At 43.4% G+C, this 19,963-nt stretch overlaps 1 protein-coding gene across 3 annotated transcripts in view; it reads left to right on the plus strand.

Annotated features, from left to right (window-relative positions):
• The window catches only part of LOC147102698 (forkhead box protein K2-like), an 84,409-nt gene that overhangs the window by 30,999 nt on the left and 33,447 nt on the right, over positions 1-19,963 (plus strand). For all 3 annotated transcript variants that reach the window (XM_085963414.1, XM_085963415.1, XM_085963417.1), the window contains exon 2: positions 17,850-18,044. In XM_085963414.1, the coding sequence (XP_085819540.1) occupies positions 17,850-18,044 (195 nt within the window). The remainder of the gene's footprint in view (positions 1-17,849; positions 18,045-19,963) is intronic.

Consider the following 19,963-nt stretch of genomic DNA (forward strand, 5'->3'; position numbering starts at 1 on the left):
CAGCCACACCCGAGTGTTTAGAAGCTGTTTGTTGTCCATACGGAGATAAGAATCTCCGTATCTTTCAACATTAACTCTGGAGTGTCCGGCAGTTTTGAGGCAACGGCAGCAGCTCGGTCCTGTCGGTGCTGGATAGCACAAAGTTTCTTGTACCTCCTTATGTGGCTTGGTGTTTAATGATCACAAAATCGTAATCAAACAAAATTTAAGTTCCTATATAAATACAAGTTGTTTCTGTTGCAGCAGGTTGAAAACTGAAGTTCTTCCACTTAAGTAACTGCATGAGTGCTCCAAAGCATGGACTGGATTTACTGGCCTATCTTAATCCTACAACCTTTATACAACGGCCTATTTTTTTTTTTTATATAATCAACCATTTGGTCATTTTAAAAGATTAAATTCAATGAAAATTTTCAGCATTTGAGTGGAATCAATTGGTTGTAAGTTTTGTATAGAGTGCAAAAGCAGGAAAGTTATGCTAAGCCTTTATAAATCACTGGTTAGGCTTCAGCTAGAGTATTGTCCAATTCTGGGCACCACACTTTAGGAGGAATTTCAAGGCTTTGAAGAGGGTGCAGAGGAGATCTAAGGGGTTTTGATCTAATAAACAAGGAGAAACTGTTTCCACTAGTGGGTGGGTCGGTAACCAGAGGCCATAGAATTAGCAAAAGAACCAGAGGAGAGATGAGACACTTTTATATAGCGAGTTATGATCTGGAATGCACTGCCTGAAAGGGTGGTGGAAGCAGATTCGATAGTAACTTTCCAAAGGGAATTGGATATATACTTGAAACAGAGAAAATTGTAGGCCTATGGGGAAAAAGTGGGACTAATTGGATCGCTCTTTCAAAGAGCCAGCACAGGCACGATGGACCTAATGGCCTCCTCCTGTGCTGTAGGATTCTATGAATGTTCTTACAAGTGACCAAGGTTATACTCGTACAGTAAAAATCAATCATTATTTGTGATAATGCAAAACCTTATTGTTGATTACACTGTACATTTGAGGACACAAGTAATGTACATTCTGCGGCCAAGCTTTTGTCAACACAGCCTAACCTCCATAATGTGCTGTTTTTCTTGCAGAAGTTGTGCTTTTTTTATTGCTCCTCCAAAGAATTAATTTCCTCACACGAAATGAGGGTGGGAATCATCACGAGCCAAAGGGACATTATTTTCCAGTTTTGGCAAACCGAAAAGCAAAGTGCATCCTGTATCACTAATCTTTCATTGTTTCTGTACTTTTCTGCTACATTTGATCCTTTTGTCACTAGCACAGTTAACTTCGAGGAGTTTGGGGAGAAAGGTCCACTTGATAAATGAGTACATTTATACTTAATCATTGAGGCAAATGCAGAATTTTGAATGGCCTTTTACAATAACTTTTTTGATAAAAACTACACCACTTTAATTAGCATATATTTAAGCAGCATAGTGAGGTGTAATTATAAATTTAAACTAACGCCCTGGGAAACGGAAGAGTTTGAATCAAAGTATCATTTGTTGAGATTTTGTCATGCAGTGGGGGGGCATTGGGAAAAATAGTACAAGCTAAAATTGCACATGTAGTTTCAGTCCATTGAGGTTGCCTAAGCGAGAGTTATACAACTAAAGCTTAGATAACTTTGATACTGTAATCTGCATGCAGGCCATGTAATCAATGTGTGAGAATCGGTAGTGGTGATTACATTTCTTTTTAATAGTTTTTTATTTTCATTGTATGTGACTGGTTAGGAAAAAAATTAGGACCCCCCTAAGCATGTCATGTAGTTGTCTTTTGTCAGTGAAACAAAAGGTAAGAAAAAAAGCTGTATTTCCAGAGGAGTTTTGTCTATTCGGAGACTGAGAAGACTCGAATTCCAAAGGCATTACATGAGCAGCTTTAATGAATTAGCGTCTGGTTTTTGAACAACAGATGTGACGTGAAGCTTTATAAGCAGCTTCCTATCGATTGGTGCTTTCAACCTCTTTTGTGTTCATTCCAGGAGGAGCAAGAGAGAGCTGCTTTGGACAAAAACTCCTGTTTTTGTTGGGCCTTAAAGGAGAACGATAGTAAGGGGAACTTTTTTTTTCCAATGTGCATCCCCTGCCCCCACAGAAGACCACTTTATTGCTGACATGGAGACCCTCGAGTAGGGGCCCCTTCCCTGCCAGGCTGTTTTGTTGAAGTCCCTTACTCGAAATGTCCCAGAGTGGTTGCGTTGCAAACAGTGGGAGCTGCGACATCAAACCAGCCTAAGTGTAACTCTGGAGCTGCATAAAGCCGGGAAATCTGATTGCAGGCTGGGAATGCAAATTTCCTAGCTTGTGCATTATTCCTTTGCTGTTAGTAACAAAGTTGCTCCAGGATCCATTGGGTGTTCTGTTATTGATATTACCGAATTGCCTAGTAGTGAAGGTGACACTGCTCGAGCCTCTCTATTGACAAAGTTCCATTTTAAATTAAATGTCAAAAGAAATTTAAAGTAAGACTATTTTCTTCTATAAAAGGGAGATTTGTTTGAACAAAAGCGCCACACCCACATTTTCCTTTTGCAAGGGGAAAGAGATTCTATCCTTGTGATAGTGGCCACTGCATTTGGAATTGGAGTTTGACTTACATAAGAGGACTTTAAATTTTAGTTTACTAATCTAGTAGGGTTTTAGCAATATTACTCTCTTTTTTGTTTCCTTTTGTGGTGAATGTCTTGGAGTTTATTTCTCTTGTGCTCCCTTTCCTTCCCACCCCACGCCCCCCCCAACACCACACACCCAGAAGGAAACATGCAGTTTGATGAGATCATACATTGCTAATGACAAACTTGAGTTGGAAAATCAGAGCTAGATTGGTGCAGTCCTATCTGCAGTAATGCACACTCCAATAACGAGGCGGTGCATCATGAGTGGACCATCACAATTACCTCTTTTTTTTGAAAAAGGACATAGAAGCAATGGAACCAGTGCAAAAAAGATTTACAAGGATGGGACCAGAACAGAGAGATTACAGGTATCTGGAAAGATTGAACAGGTTGGGCCTTTTTTCTTTAGGAAAGAGAAGACTTAGACGTGACCTGATCGAGGTCTTCAGAATTATGATTGGTTTGGACTGGGTAAATGTGGAGAAAATGTTTCCACTCGTGAGAGAATCCAAAACTAGGGGCCATAAATAAAATACAAGATAGTTACTGATAAATCCAATATTGAAATAGAGAATTTTTTTTTTAACTCAATGGTTAGAATGTGGAGCTCGCTACCACAGGAAGTGGTTGAGTCAAATAGCTTAGATGCTTTCAAAAGGAAACTAGATGAGTACATGAGAGAAAAAGGAATAGAATGATATGAGGCAGATGGAATGGGAGGAGACTGTGGAGTATAAACACCAGCACAGACTAATGGCCTGTTTCTGTGCTTTATATTCTATGTAATTCCCTCAGCACCACCCCCACCTTGTAACCCTGATTATTTCCCCCCCCCCCCCCCCCAACTTTAGGACACTGACACAAGCGATTGCGCTTCTGCTGCAATCCCAGTTGAGTTCAGCTAACTCGGCACATGTCAGAGATTGAACCCAAAACTACTTTCAGCATAAAATCTACTTTAACTGGGTCTTCCCAGTGGCTGTACTTGGAGAATCTGCCATTTTATTGAGGCTGCTGCAGCTGTGCATGATCCAAAAATTAGGAGCTGGCAATTCTGAGGATCCAGTAACCTCAAAATAAAAGCAGTTCTAGTGCTTGGGACAGACATCTAGCTTTTCAGACTTTTGGTTCTGTATGTCTAGTTGCAGACCATACGTTATATCTGAATAAAGCTCCCTCTGCTCTACTTCAACCTCAGAACACTCATTACTGTAGTACACGGGTGTAAAACCTGTGGACCCTAAAGCACAGGCAACTCAACCCTATTTGAGCTGAAATTATTTTCCAGTTTATCCTGTTTTGAATTTCGTGGCAGTTTGGAAAGGATGGTTTTTAGCACTGTTATCTCATCGGTGAACAAATCTTAGATGAGAACACCAAGATCTGTTGGTACCAACAGTTTAAGATACATGCAGATTAATAGTTAAAAACACAAAATTAAAGCAAGATTGATAGTAAAATGAATTTCCTGATGCACCATAGTATGCGCCTATATGACCCACAAAGACAGAGGCTTGGAAACTCCTACTGTAGTGTGAATTTTCCATTTCCTACATCAGTTATGTTTGGGCCTTTGAGTGAGTGCCTATTTGTACTGTTTTTAAATTTTAAAAAAAGATGCTCACGACAGAGGATAAGGACACAAGAATTACTTTAAGAAATTCATATTGTTCTGAGTGGAAAATATCAAAATAGTACACAATATTAATGGAAATATAGTGCTGACTGCAATTGTAAATCTATCATCTCGGTCCAGTACCATGCATTGCCTAAGAATATGGGTCAAGCTTCATAAGTGAAGGAAGCTGCTAAAAAGAGAGGCTGTGTATCAGCCTGAACATCTCCGCATGACTTGGAAATTGTAACCTACTGTACTGGATAATTTTATTAAGACTTGGATGAACGGGGGAAGTAGGAAATTCTGAGAAACTATTTTGAACTTAAATTTAAAACTGAAAAATACTTTTAGAAAACTAATGCTAACCATATCTGTATTCAGGAGACTAGTTGCAGTGCTTTCAGCCTTAAATTTCCATTGTCTCATTATTAGAATTGGCAGGGTGGGGCAAAAACTGTAGACATATACAAAGTATGCTCCTATATAAAATAAAAAAGTCTTACCACCAACAACTCTAAGTGCTTAATTTTAAGTACAGTACGATAACTAATAGAAATCTATAAGATAAAGTCCAAGAAAGTGAGTTTCTTTCATTTCTGGTAATATTTAGTAGGAAGTGTTTTCTTGTCTTTGAAAAGCTACATGAATTTTCAGTTCTTAAATATAGATTACATTCACGGGGGGAACATTAGGCCAATACTCTAATTGCTCAGAGATGGCCGTACTTGTTTGCCTTTAAAATGTCAGCTACCAATGTGGGTTTTAATCTGGCAGCAGTCTCACTCAGTAATTCTATCAAGACAATTTATCAACACTTGCTATTACAAAACAAATGTCTTGCCATCATTAACTTTTTTTCAAGAATCCTAACTGTAATGCACCCTCATCTCTATTAAGGGTTTATACATTTTTAATAAATTAAAACATGTGGCTTGTTTACCCAGTTGATTCAATTTATAATTGAACCAGTCAGTATTAAGTATTACATTGCCAAAAATAAAAATTCCAACGTTCCACTGATGGTAGTTAGTGATTCCCGTTGAGTGGGGATATCATTGATAAAGCATCGTCATACCAGATATAATCATACGGAATTGCATCTGAAGCACCTAATATCATCCATAGTTACAGATGGGAGCAAAAATCACATTGGCTCTTGTTTGCCATTCTGCATTGCAAATGGAGAGAATTTGGAATAAATAAAATCACCTTTATGATGGGTTTTGTTCATTTTAAAATTTTCTATGTGATGCTCTCGCCTGTATGGAAAGAATGATTTTGATTTATTGTCTTATCACTTATCAGAAATGCCTCAGTGCTTCACAAAATTAACTGTTTTGAAGTGCCGTGACCGTGAATCAGCAAGCATATGTGGCAGCCATTTTGACAATGAACAATGCAGCACTCGCTCTGTTCTGCACTGATGTCAACCTAAGTTACATACAAGTTCTGGAGTTCGGCTAGAACTCTCAGCCTGCTACATGACAAAAGTCTTGAAACAGCGAAGAGATTAATGAATGGCAATTTAGTTTTGATTCGAGACGGTTGAGTGAAGAATATTGGCTGTCCATGATGAGAACTCCCTGCTCTTTGAATAGTGATGCAAGATCTATATTGTCCAACTGAACCACTGGAACAGGCAAGTATCTCATCCAGACAATAGCACTTCTGGCAATGTAGCGCTTCCTCAGTACTGCACTGAAGTGTCAGCCTGGATTATGTGCTTAAGTCCTGGAGTGAGACCTTCAAAATTCTGACTCCGACAAGAGTGCGACCAACTGCTCTAAACTGACAATGAGCTGCATACTCAACTATGTGGCATTTCCTGCTCCTTTCTCCGAGCACTCTTGGCTCTGACTCGGCGGGTTATGATTTCTAGCCCCACTCCAGAGCTTGTATGTAACTTAGGTTGACACGTTAGTGCAAAACCGAGCGAGAGCTGCACTGTTCATTTGAAGTAATGCCTTTGGATAAGACATAAAACCTAGGCCTCTTCTGCCTGACCAGGGGCACTACTTGAAGAGCAGGGAGATCTTCCAGTGTCCTAGCCATTATAACTAATAATTTATCTCATCTTGCTGTGCCCAGATTGGCTGCCATATTTACACTCCTAATAAGTGACTACACTTGAAAATTAATCCATTGGTTGTGAAGCTTTTTGGAATGTCCTATGGATGTGGCATGTGTTGTATAATTTTTTTTTCTTTGAATATACTTGGTCTTCAAGAGTTGCTTAAATTGTAGATTAAAACATAAAGGCCTAGAAATTGGGTTGGGGCGCAAAAGTCGCCTGAGCGCAGGATTTAGCGCAGCGATCGGAGTAATACCGATCGCCAGAAATTCTGTTTCCGTGCCCCTCGAGGGACACGGGGCGAGGCTCGAGGCGCTCCGCGTCCCTGTTAGGGCGCTGAAACTGATTATCGCAGCGCAACGTGCCGCAGCGCCACATGCTGCGGCACGGCACGCTGCGGTACTGCAGGCCTTCCTCCCACTGTTAAGGGGGAGGTGCCTGCAACAGCGCGATCCCCGCTCGCGAGTGCCGGCAAATGAGCCCGGCACCAAGGAGAAGTGCCAGGCTCTCGGGGAAACAGCCGGCAATGCCGCGGGGGGGGGGTGGTTAGGAGGCCGGGGACGGAGGTGCTGGCAGGCGGCCGCCCCGCACCTCCACCTTAACTTGTGCCGCTGCTGGCACAGTAAGGCCCCGTGAACCGGACGCGGGTAGCGAACGGCGCAACTGTGGCGTTCGCTACCAAATATCACGAATGGGGCGCTGCGCACACCGATGACGCCATCTGTGGCGGCGCAGTGCAACAGGCTAACGCCACCATTAGCGCCCCTCCTGAATATCGCGGGAGGCGCAGCCAGTGGCGCTACGGCCACTGCCTGCCTCTTTAGGCGCTAACCGGTGGCGCTACTCACCCAATTTCTCCCCCAAAAAGTGAAAAATGCACTACGTTGATCAGTCCTGACTCACAGACTTTTTAAAGAAGCAACTTTTTAGTACCAGTTTAGAACCATAAAGAGTATTGTCCAAAATGGTCCTGCAAAAATCATTTGATTATTGGAAGCCTGATATCAGTCATTGTATTGTCTGTCATTCCACTGTATCCTCTTCTAAAAGTAGAATATACTGGCAATATACGGCAGGTTGATCAGAGTTTCATTTTACCTCTTTGTCTTTCCTGTTTGTGTAACCATTGCATTGTTAATGGTAATGGGTGCTTCTCTTTGTCAAACTGACTTGCAGTGGGCCCGGTCCACCCATTTTGCATGGCTAACATCATAGGCCACTTGGGCATCAACAGCGTTAAATCAAGCAGTCTGGTTAGTCTTGTTCCTCAGAATGGATCTGCAGTTAGTCAGTGAGACTTGGGTCCCATAGCATCATTGTGGCGTGTCAAATGAGGGGAAGTACTCTCGCCCTTGCTGTGCAGAAAAACAATGAAGATGTATCCCAACACCTTGCGAGCGCAGAATATCAGCAGATAGCGGGAACATTTTTTCTGTTGTGACATCTAAGCAAAGTTCAGCTTTTACTGGCAAAGCAGACCACCTCACATTATACAATGTTGCCAATCCATCTAAAGGGAATGCCATGAGTACCAACTCCACTTCCTAGAATATATTAATTAATAACATGGATTATGTATTGAAATAACAAACACCAGGAAATGTGTTGAACAGCTCAACTTTTGGATTCAGATGATAAACCATTTAGGCATCAGTGGGATTACTGTTTTGGGAGCACCTCCCTAGTATCTATAGAAAGTGAGGGCAGTTTTGAATTTGTTTAATACAGTTTTGTTAATTTTACTATGTATATTGTCCATGTTGAATATTGTTTGTTTTATATTGAATTTTTTTTGCCAAATTTAAAAATAAAAATTCCATTGCGTAGCAATACATTGATCAATTAATAGGCACAATCTCATTTTCCACTGGACCTTGGTACACAAAGATTTAATCCCAACATACTCCTCTTGTGTAATTGTCAGAAATGCAGTTAACATTAGGCTCTCGTAATGCTTTATATCCTTTAAAAATTATTTTGATTCTCTGTTTAATTCAGCAGTTCATCCATTCTTAGTCACAAGGGTTTATGTTCATTTGTTTCTGGTAGATTAAAAAGTTACTGCAGCAGTCTTGATTTTTAGGCTTCAAATTTATGATTGCTTTGGGAATCCCTTCCTAGGACCCATGTTAGCTGAAGTTAACAGTTCCCTCTCCTCAGGTACTGTTTTTCTCTTCCCTGCCTTCCCCCCTCCCCCCCCCCCCCCCCTTCAAATCTGTCATCATCGCCCCTCAAAAAAAAAAAAAAAAAAATCACCTTGACCTCTCTGTCCTTGCAAACTAATGCCCCATCTCCAACCTCCCTTTCCTTTCCAAAGTCCTTGAACATGTTGTCGCCTCCTAAATCTGTGCCCATCTTTCCTGCAACTCCATGTTTGAATCCCTCCAAACAGTTTTATGTCTCCACCAAAATACTGAAACGGCCCTCATCAAAGTCACAAAGTACATTCTTTGTGATTGATCGTGAAACTATTCCTCCTCATCCTTCACGATCTATCTGCAGCCTTTGATACAGTTGACCACACCATCCTCCACCAATGCCTCTCCGCCGCCGTCCAGTTGGATGGAACTGCCCTTGCTTGGTTCCATTCATATCTATCAAATCATAGTCAGAGAATCGTCTGCAAGGGCTTCTCTTCCCACTCCTGCACCGTTGGCTCTGAAGTCCCCCAAGGATCTATCCTTGGCCCCCTTCTATTTCTCATCTACATGCTAACCCTCAGCGATATCATCCAAAAACACATCAGGTTCCACATGTTCGCTGACGACGCTTCGCTCTGCCTCGCACCACCTCTCTGGACCCCTCCACTGTCTCTGATTTGTGTCACTGCTTGTCAGACATCCAATATTGGATGAGCAGAAATTTCCTCCACAACTAAATATTGGGAGAGCTGAAGCTATTGTCTTTGGTCCTCGCTACAAATTCCATTCCCTAGCCACCGTTTCCATCTCTGGCAACTGTCTGAAGTTGAGCCAGACCATTCACAACCTTGGTGTTGTGTTTGACCCCGAGATGAGCTTTCAACCACATATACTCTCCATCACCAAGACTGCCTAATTCCACCTCCGTAACATCACCCGACTCCGACCCTGCCTCTGCTCACCTACAGCTGAAACCATCATTCATGCCTTTACGACTCGACTATTCCAATGCTCTCCAGGCTGGCCTCCCATCTTCCACCCTACATAACCTTGTGCTCATCCAAAACTCTGCTGCCCACATCTTCACTCACTCCAAGCCTCGTTCACCCATCACTCCGGTGCTTTCTGACCTACACTGGCTCCCGGTCCGACCAATCTTCAGCCTTGTTTTCAAATCCCTCCAGGGCCTTGCTCCTCCCTATCTTTGTAACCTCCAGCCATACAAGCCTTCGAGATCTCTGCGCTCTTCCAATTCTGGCCTCTTGCATATCCACGGTTTCAATTGCTCCACCATTGGCGGCAGTGCTATCAGCTGCCTTAGCCCTAAGCTCTGGAATTCCACCTCTCCACCTTTCTTTCCTCCTTTTAAGATGCTCCTTAATACCTATCTCTTTGACCAAGCTTTTAGTCATCTGTCCTGATCTCTCCTTCTGTGACTTGGTGTCAAACATGGTTTTTATTGATATTGCTCGTTAACCGCCTTGGGACATTTTGCTACGTAAAGGCATGCGATAAGGTACCACATAAAAGGTTGTTAGGCAAGATAAGGGCTCATGGGGTTGGGGTAATGTAATAGCATGGATAGAAGACAGAAAAGAGAGTAGGGATGAACGGGTCATTTTCGGGTTGGCAGGCTGTAACTTGTGGGGTGCCGCAAGGATCAGTGCTGAGGCCTCAGCTATTCACAATCTATATCAATGACATGGATACTTTGCATTCGGTCCCTTCATCCAAGTTTGCTGACGATACAAAGCTAGGTGGGAAGGTAAGTTGTGAGGAGGGCACAAAGAGCCTGCAAAGGGATATAGACAGGTTGTGAGTGGACAATAAGGTGGCAGATAGTGTATACTGTGGGGAAATGTGAGGTTATTCACTTTGGTAGGAAGAATAGGAAAGCAAAATATTTTTTAAATGATGCGTAACTATTAAATGTTGGTGTTCAGAGAGATTTAAGTGTCCTAGTACAAGAACCACAGAGTTAACATGCAGGTACAGCAAGCAATTAGGAAAGCAAATGGCATGTTGGAGTACCAGAGTAAGGATGTCTTGCTACAATTGTACAGGGCTTTGGTGAGACCTCACCTGGAGTACTGTGCACAGTTTTGGTCTCCTTATCTAAGGAAGGATAAACTTGCCTTGGAGGCGGTGAACGAAGGTCACTGGATTAATTCCTGGGATGAGGGGGTTGTGCTACGAGGAGAGATTGAATAGATTGGGCCTATACCCTGGAGTTTAGAAGAATGACATGATCTCATTGAAACATACAAGATTCTGAGGGGGATTGACAGGGTAGATGCTGAGAGGTTGTTTCTCTTGGCTGGAGAGTCTAGAACTAGGGGGCATGGTCTCAGGATAAGGGGTTGCCCTTTTAAGACAGATGAGGAATTTCTTCACTCAGGGTTGTGAATCTTTGGAATTCTCTGCCCAGAGGGCTGTGGGTGCTCAGTCGTTGAGTATATTCAAGGCCGAGATAGATAGATTTTTGGACTCTAGAGGAATCAAGGGATGTGGGGATCGGGCGGGAAAGTGGAGTTGAGGCCGAAGATCAGCCATGATCTTATTGAATGGCGGAGCCGGCTCGAGGGGCCGTACGCAGTACTCCTGCTCCTAATTCTTATGTTTTTATTGCTATATAAATGCAAGCTGTTGACGTTGAGTGACTAAGTGAAATCTTCATTTCTCAGCCAGAATTTGGTGAGTTATAACTGGTTATTTTCTAACAAGGAGTTTAGCAAGGAAATAGTTGCAGCTGAAGGTTAAAATTTTGGAATGCAGCACAGTTGTTTTTGCTTTTGGCAATCACGGTGAATTTCAATGGTAGTTATGTTCACAGACATGTTAAGACAGTGGGAGAAGCTACTTTCCCTGACAGTGATCCAAGTCCGGTTAGGTTGAAACCTGTTCACGCTTATGCAGTGGGCTTTTCCTGGAGTGATGTACAGTACAGGTAGTCACTATTATAGGAAAAAGTTTTCTGGCCTTTTCATTTTAGTAGTGTGGTTTCATGCCATCTTATTAAGCGTTAACCTTGGCTTGGTGGTAACACTCGTCTGAGTCAGAACGTTGTGGGTTGAAGTCGCACTCCAGAGACTTGAGCACATAATCTAGGCTGGCACTTCGTTGCAGTACTGAGGGAGTGCTGCATTTTCAGAGGTGCTGTCTTTTGGATGAGACGTTAAACTGCAGCTCCATCTACCCCTTCAGATGGACATAAAAGATCCCACTGCAATATTTGAAGAGGAGCTGGGGAGTTACACTGGTGTCCTGTACTCCAATTATCCCTCAACTAACACCTAAAACAGACGCCCTGGTTATTTCATTGCTGTTTGTGGGACCATACTGTGCACCATTTTGGCTGCAACTTTTCCTACATTACAACAGTGACCACACTTCAGGTACTTCATTAGTTGTGAAATGTGTTAAATAAATGCAAGTCCTTTCTTTGTCTTTTATTTCTTTCTTTCTCTGCTTCTTTCTTTCTCTGATGTTTGCAAGGTGTCGGTATGATATTATACAGTAGTAGGTTAAAATAAATTGCTTTCATTCTGCACCAAATGTGTGGCAATGTGCTGTTTGGTTGCCATATTGTGACTTGTACTATCCAGCAGTTCAAGAATCTACCATCCAGACTTACTCAAATTTGTGGATACAGAGAAGCTTCTACGACCACTGGTCAAATAATCTATCAAAAAGTCCAATGGAGTAAGCTTCTGTTAGCAGCCCAAGTTGCTGAATGTGCATGAATGCTCAGAGAGTGAGATGAAAGCTATGTGAGAAATGTTTGTGTGGTCAGGTCATGGTTCTTGGGAAGCAACACACCATTACCAGAAACCACAATAGAATTTGAGAGACAGCAGCCATCCTGTGGTTGGAAGAACTTAGAGACACAACTCGAGTTGTTCTTCCCTCCCTAGGGCTTTGAGGACCTTTTATTTTACTTATGAAGTCTACATTGGAAAAGACCGTGCAACTTTCAGTATAAGAACAGCCATCGCTTAATTATTTTATTCTAATAGGCTTCTTTAGATACTCTTCCTTGGCCAGGCACGACCTGCAGCTGTGGGCCAATGAACAAATTCCTCACTGTGCCCTTCTGGTGCTGCTGAGGGCCGAGTACCTTTCGTTTTATTTTCCTTTCTGTACCCGGTCTCTGCTTTGTGGCTCATTACAGTCATGCAACCAAGATCCGGCATGCAGTGGAATGAAGATTGAACTTGCATTTGCACTGTCTGATGCAGCTCGTCGGTGCTCTGACACATTGCACCACTCAACATGGAAGTTTGTGAGAATTAATAAGCGGTGGAATACGAGCCCATTCAGATCAGGTTGCTCTAAACTTGTTCAGTGCTGAAATGTTTCTGGTCATGAATATGGTTAATGAAGATTGTGCATTCACACATTGCAGAAATATTAAATAATTCTAATGGTTGTATGGCAGTGGAAAGCTTTAGTTTGTAAGCAATATACTTTTTGCCACACAGTCTAAACTTAGATACACAAATTTAGAAATCCTTAATTGTTAAATTGATAAATAGCAATATTCAAATCTGCACATTTATATCCTTAAAACATTGCATGTTAATGGCTCCATTCAGCGTTTTCATTATAGCTATCCAACTGAAAAGCACTATCTTTCTAAAATATTTTTTGAATAAAGGTGACACTTTTGACCACCTGCATTGCAACTTAAAGGCTTAAAAATTATGTACTCTAAGATAAGTGGTCTTGTTCTGTGGTTTTCACTCTTACAGTTTAATTCTAGTTCTGGTAACTTCTCAGTGTAATTAATATATCTTTATTTAAACTACAGTAGTTTTGTTTTTGCTTCTTCACAGAAGACTATAGTATAATTATTCTGATTGCCTCCCCCCACCATTACCTTTTTCCTGAGGGGGGTGGTTAGTAGTGATGGTAGTGTGTGAAAAGCCTCATGACTGCTCAGATGACTCTAATACCAATCCATTATTTTATCAGTTCCACTCTGTTAAAATGGATTGAATCACAATTATAATGTGCCCAGCTCTGCTGTGTAGGTTAAACACAATGGGCTAAAAATTCGATAGCCCCCGAAAACGGGCACGGGGATCGCGATGCACAGTAGGCCCATGTTGAAAGGAATGCAGGCAACATGCAAACTTTGTGCTGCCTGCTAATTACAATGATTGTAGCGTTCAGCCCGGCGCTGAATGCATTGCTGAGTGGCTGAACACTCAGCAAAAGGCCCAAATTTGTGCACAGCTAGCTCCAATTAAAGCTAGCATCCACTTCTTAAAGGCAGTCTGCACCTCTTAATGGGGGGGGGGGGGCTGCAGCAGCTCATGCTTGTGGAGGCAAGTCTCAAAAAGAAGAGTGAATAATGGCTCAATAGGCCAGAGAAAGGGCTCCAAGGTTCTCTGACACAGGACTAGAGGCTTTAGTGCAGGGGGTGGAAAGGAGGAGACAGGTCCTCTATTCACACACTGTGAAGCCAGTGGGAGCAGATAGCCGACAAGGTCAATGCCAGCAGTCTTGTCCAGAGAACATGGATGCAGTGCCAAAAGAAGTTCAACGACCTCACACGAGTGGTCAAGGTCAGTGAATGAATCTTCAAATGCCAGCTCCCACCAACTGCACCACAAGCCTCGCACACTGCTCAATGCACCACACCCGCATCACTCATCTACCAACCGTCTCTATCAATCACTACTCAAACCTCACATTCATAGCTTCACCTCACCCTCACATACTTACCATTGCTGCAAGTTTCAAACTCTCATCTCTCACCTTGCACACACTACCAGCTATTCCACCATGAGAGGCACATCACCCAAACACATTGCACCACACACACTGACACACTTCCCTCTCGCTTGCAGGGCAAGGTGGCTCATAACTGCAGGCAACAGCAGCTAACCAGTGGGGGGCAGGTAAGCCTGCATATATCCTTACCCAGCTGGAAGAGACGGTGCTCGGCATTATTGGAGGGGCCGTCACAAGCTGTGGCGAGAGGCAAGGCTGAAACCATTGAAGATAATGGTATGCTCATACCTAGACCTCCTTCTCTCATTTTACTTCCCCCTCAGTCCACAATCTCTTCTCACTTACAAGCTGCTGATGGTATAAGCATGCATATCTTACTTCCTCCCTCCCCACCCCCCCCCCCCCCCTCTCATCACAACCCTACCCTTGTGCCCATCTCCTTTCAGATACCCAAGAACTCCAACCAGTGCAGGAAGAGCAAGATGAACGTGATGGAGAAGAGACACCATCACTTGATCTGACACTCACAGGCACCAGCTCAGAAACTGGCATTGCGCGTACTTTAGAGGGTAGTATGGGGACTTCGATGGGGCGGCCTAAAGAGGGGTGATGGGCATGCACATAGAAATGCTTGGTGCATTGGCAGACCTACCAGAGAGTTGAAAAGGGCTTGCAGGCAATGTTCCCCCTAATGTTTTGGGGGGATTGCCCCACCCACCCAGGCTCCCAGTAGCAGCTGCAGGCTCCCTTCCTAGGGTTGTGGCCCACTCCAGAGTGCTCCCTGCCCAACTGGAAGCCAAGCCTGTCAACCAGGCTGACTTCTGGGTGGGGATCCTGGTAAATAAAAAACAAAAAAATACGCACGCTGCAGAGTTAAAACTCAACAGCATGCGGGGAAAACCCAAACTTCCAGATTTCCCGTCTGAAACTCCGTTAAAGGGACTGCATGCCCCCAAAAAATTAGAGGGAACAATGTCTTCCACCCTACATCTGAAACTCTGTCCATACCCTAACTCTCAAGTCCCATTCACCCATCACCCCTCTGCCTTATTTATATATATATTCTCATCCTTGTTTTCAAATTCTTCCATGGCCACACCGCTCCCTATCTCTGTATCGTCCTCCAGCCCCAGAACCCTCGGATCTCTGCGCTCCTCCAATTGTGGCCTCATCCCCGATTTTAATCACTCCACCATTGACGGCCATGTCTTCTGTCTAGGCACTAAGCTCTGGAATTCCCTCCCTAAACCCCTCCGCGTCTCCACCACTCCCCTTGTTTAAGACGCTCCTTAAGTTGGAGTTGAGTTTGATAATCAGCCATGATCTTATTGAATGGTGGAGCAGGCTCGAGGGGCCATATGACCTACTCTTATTTCTTATGTTCTTAAACCACCTCTTTGACCAAGCTTTTGGTCATCTATCCTAATATCTCCTTATGTGGCTCGGTGTTAAATCTTGTTTGATTACGCTCCTGTGAGGCACCTTGCGATGTTTTACATGTTAAAGGCGCTATATAAATGCGAGTTGTTATTCCTTCCTTCCAGTTGAAAGATGGTGAGGGGTCAAAACATGAAAGAGGAGGTAGTAAAGTTTTTAACAAAAATACAAAACCGTCCATCTAAATTGGAACAATCTGATCTTGTTAAAATAAAAAACAAAAATGCAACTAAATTTTAATTTTTCAATACTATGCCCAAATGCAAGTGAACTCTGATTTAGTTGGCTTTCTCCTACATATGTTATGAATTCAACAATCTGAGTTTGTGGTCGAGCGGTTTCATTCAAGTTCTGCATCCCGTAAACAATTTTTTTTAATGCTTCTAATATTTCAAAATGTCAATTCAAAAACTTCATTAGGCTCTTAAAACTGAACTTTTTTCCTAATTGCTCCTTTAAAATGTTTATGTATGAAGTGTACTTGTTTTCAGAATGTGTTTGGAATAAAGGCAGCAATGTTTTTTTTTAAATTACAAACATTGCTGTACTAGTGTGGCTGCATTCTGTGATTTTGATCTACAGATGGGGGCTGTATCACTTGTTGGCTCTTGGTATCGGTCTCAATTGAAATACATAAACCTAACTTCAGAGTTAATGCCTCGCTTTGGGCAGAATGCCAGGCAGCCAGGGAAAACAGCACCAGCTGATCAACCTAGGGGATAGGGCCAGCCAATAACAAATGGGTGTGATTACTTGAGGTTGTTTATGTAACCGTCCCTATATTGTGCACAGCCCTGATGGGGAATGCTCAGTGAGACTGTTTATTCACAGTATCATCTATAAATAACCATTTGCTCGTTTGAAAATGAGAGTTGCAGTTAAGTGTTTATAGTGACCACAATATGGGATGTGTGAAGTCCATTTGCTTACTGACATATAGTCTGACCCTTTAAATGTGCTTCATTTTAACATTTCAGTTACTATGAAATACTAACAGTGCAATTTCATACAGTTGTTGAATTTCTCTTCTGTGGCAGGGAAATAACGTCAAATTGATTTTTAATGAGTGTTTACTTTTTATTTTCCTAGTTTTCAAAAAAATCTTGCAGGCCGGTTTTAAAAATGAATCGCCAGCTGGTTTGTTGAGCCTTGTATATGTAATGTTGCCTACATAAAATGGCTAACTTTTGCAGTACCAACTGCTGTAACAACTGTCCGAGAGATTGAGCTCAAGGACTTGCACAAAATAAAGCATTGGACTGCTCATAGTTTTGAGCCGCACAGGTTAAGGTCCAAAAAAGCAACGTGCAGTTTCTTTAAACATTCTCAAGTTTTAAAATCTACATTGTGAAACTGCCAGCTGAAAGTGTGTTGTGTGTATATCTAATGTAAAATATAGCACTAATGTAAGAGTCTTGTGAAGTAGCGGCCCGCATTTTCCGATGTGTACGAGCTGTGTCCACACCCGTAGGGACCTCGCAAGTGCCAGTTTCAGGCATGCGAAGCGCATGCGCTGAAAACCGGCACTTCCGATCTGTCAAGAGTCCTCTTAACATCCTCCGCCTGCCCGGGAGAAGGGCCTCTGCGGGGGGAGAATTCCGCTTTCTGCAGAACCTCCGCCCGCTGAAATCCCTTAAAAATCTTATGCCTGGTAAAAGCAAGTGCAAGGCCTGCTTTTACCAGCATAAGAGCTTAAGTGTTAAATATTTTCCCCCCCTCCATATTTTTAATTAAAAACTTTTTTAAAAGGTACATTTATTTTTATCCCCGTTTCAAAAAATTAAATTTCTGTTTAAAATAATTTTAACTAATTTTAAAAACGTTTTAAAAAATTTATTTAATGTTTTGATATGTTTTTTCAGCAATCCCCCATCCATACTTTTGACAGGTCTAAGCTGTCGAAAGTATGAAGGGGGATGCCCTCCTTCCGCTCGTGATCCCAGGGACGCTTGTGAACTGCCTGCGCCCCTGGGATACCTGGGCCCTGTGCATTTCGTAGAGCAGAAGCCCAGGAGCGAAATGGCGGACCTCTAGAGCCCTCCGGTATGGGCACGCAGGAAGCCTCCGATCGGAAAATACAGGCCATTATTCAGCGCTTCGGCGCTTTCCAAAATGACACTTTATTGTATCTGTGTAAAATGTAAAAATAAAATCTATATAAGGATAAGGGAACCTTAATGCCAAGAAATAACAGGCCAACTGAAAAGTGTGTTTGTATTTTCCAGATGTACCTTCAGGTTCCCCAGCACAAACATCAAGATCTCATTTACTGCACTGTGCAGCGAAAAAAAAGAAAAACAGGAGGCCCCAGAATCCCCAGTGAGGCCAGTGCAACCACAAATCTCCCCTCTGAAGATAAACATTCCAGACAACATAGCTGATCTGATCAGTCCCCTCCCTTCTCCTACTGGAACAATCAGGTAAGCTGCTGGATAACTCCAGGTTTCTGCACTCCAAATTCTGTTGTTTGTGTTAATTTATTACAGTGCAAGTCAAGTTAGGAGAGGTGACCGAAATCTTCATTAAAAAGATGGGTTTTCAGATTTTAAAGATAAAGGGAGAAATGTCGCAGAGGCAGATTTGAGAGAGGGAGTTCTAGGGAGTAGTGAGATGTAGGTGATCTGCAACATTATGCCCAGCATATTTACCATATAAGCAAAGGTTTGGGAATGGCAATATGTAGCATTGCCATCCTCTGCCTTTTTATGACCTTCCTCGTGGGCATTGGATTCTTCTGACCTTCCTCGTAGTCCCTAAATGTCTCCGACTCTCCTTGCAGACTCTCAACCAGCCCCATACTGACCACTTGTATTTCTACTGATCAACCCATCTTCTGCAGACTTCCTTGCCATGCCTAACTCTCAGCTCCTTTTTTATGTAATGAGAACCCCACGTTCACCTATTTTGGCTGCCACCAGGACTCAAAAACCCATCTATTGATCTCTCCCATTGACCCTGCACCACCCACTCTATCTGTCCCACTGTCGCCTGTCTCTACTTCCCTTTACCCCTTTTTTCTTTTAGCATGTCCCACTTGGGATGTGCAGATTTTATCCTATTTCTCCTTATGCTGCCCCAGGCTTAAATCTCTTGCAATGAGCCCACAGCCTTCCTCTGCTCCACTCTTGGTATTCCCACTAGCCACTATGGCACTAGCCACTGGCTCTTGCAGAGTAGCAACCCCAACTTCCTTGTCCCATTAATGGCAACCACCCTGCCCAGCTTGTTCCTCGGGGTTTAACCTCCTCCCCATTCCTCTTTCATCTCTTTTCTCCACACCACCCCCCCCCCCCCCCCCCCCCCAACCCCTTCCCCTGCAAGGTCCCATTGGTGGGTCATCAACAACTGGTCCACATAGTATCTCCCTCCAGAATTTTTGCTTTCTCACAAACAAAGGACTCACCATCTATACCCTAATTGAGGAAAAATCAACTAATGGTTTGGAGCTGACTGGAACCTGGCTTACAGACCATGACTCCTTCCCCTTTCATTGAAACCTCTTTGCCAAGCTACAGCTTTCACACAGCCCTGCCCAGACCACAACAGCAACATGGCTCTCATTGCCAAGTTCTACCTGTCAGGGGTTCCCCTTTTTCCTCAGGCATATTTTCTTCATTCAATCACCTCATTCTCTTCCACACCTACCTTTCATCTGAATTCTTTGTTGTCTACTGCCCTCCCAAGTCTCCTGATGCTTTCCTTGCAGAGATCTCCTTCAGCCAGTGCACGGAACAATTTACTTATCCTCAGTGACTTTAACCACCAGCTTAGTTCTCCTAATTCCCTCTTCTCAGTCCACCTGCTCTCCATTTAATTAACCTTCACATCAACTTCCCTACCTATAGCCATGACCAGCGGATCAAATTTAAAATCTTTGGTTTCATATCCATGTATACCCTCCCTGCTTTTTAAAAGTCTTGTCAAAACACATCGGCCTAGAAATTCAGTTTGGGCCCGCCAGCTCACTTGCGCCCAGAAGTTACCGCTGCGCGTGGAGCCATTTGCGCCCGCAGGAAATTCAGTTTCAGCCCCCCAAGTCGAAGCCGACCGCTATTCAAGGGTTTCGGCGCCCCCGCTTGGGGCGCTGAAACTGAATATCGGCGCGCTAGGTGCCGCAGCGCCACCCGCTGCGGAGCGGCAGGCTGCGGTACTGCAGGCCTTTCTCCCTCTCTTGGGGGAGGTGCCTGCAACAGTGAGATCGCCGCTCGCTAGTGCCGGCAAATGAGCCCGGCACCACGGAGAAGTGTCGGGCTCCCGGAAAACAGCCGGCAATGCCGTGGTGGGGGGGGTGGAGGAGGCCGGGGAAGGAGGTGTGGGCAGGCGGCTGCCGAAAAAGCGG

Source organism: Somniosus microcephalus, chromosome 21 (genome assembly GCF_052327205.1).
Source record: "Somniosus microcephalus isolate GS21.2 chromosome 21, FLI_Smic_1.0, whole genome shotgun sequence".
Taxonomy (NCBI): Eukaryota; Metazoa; Chordata; class Chondrichthyes; order Squaliformes; family Somniosidae; genus Somniosus; species Somniosus microcephalus.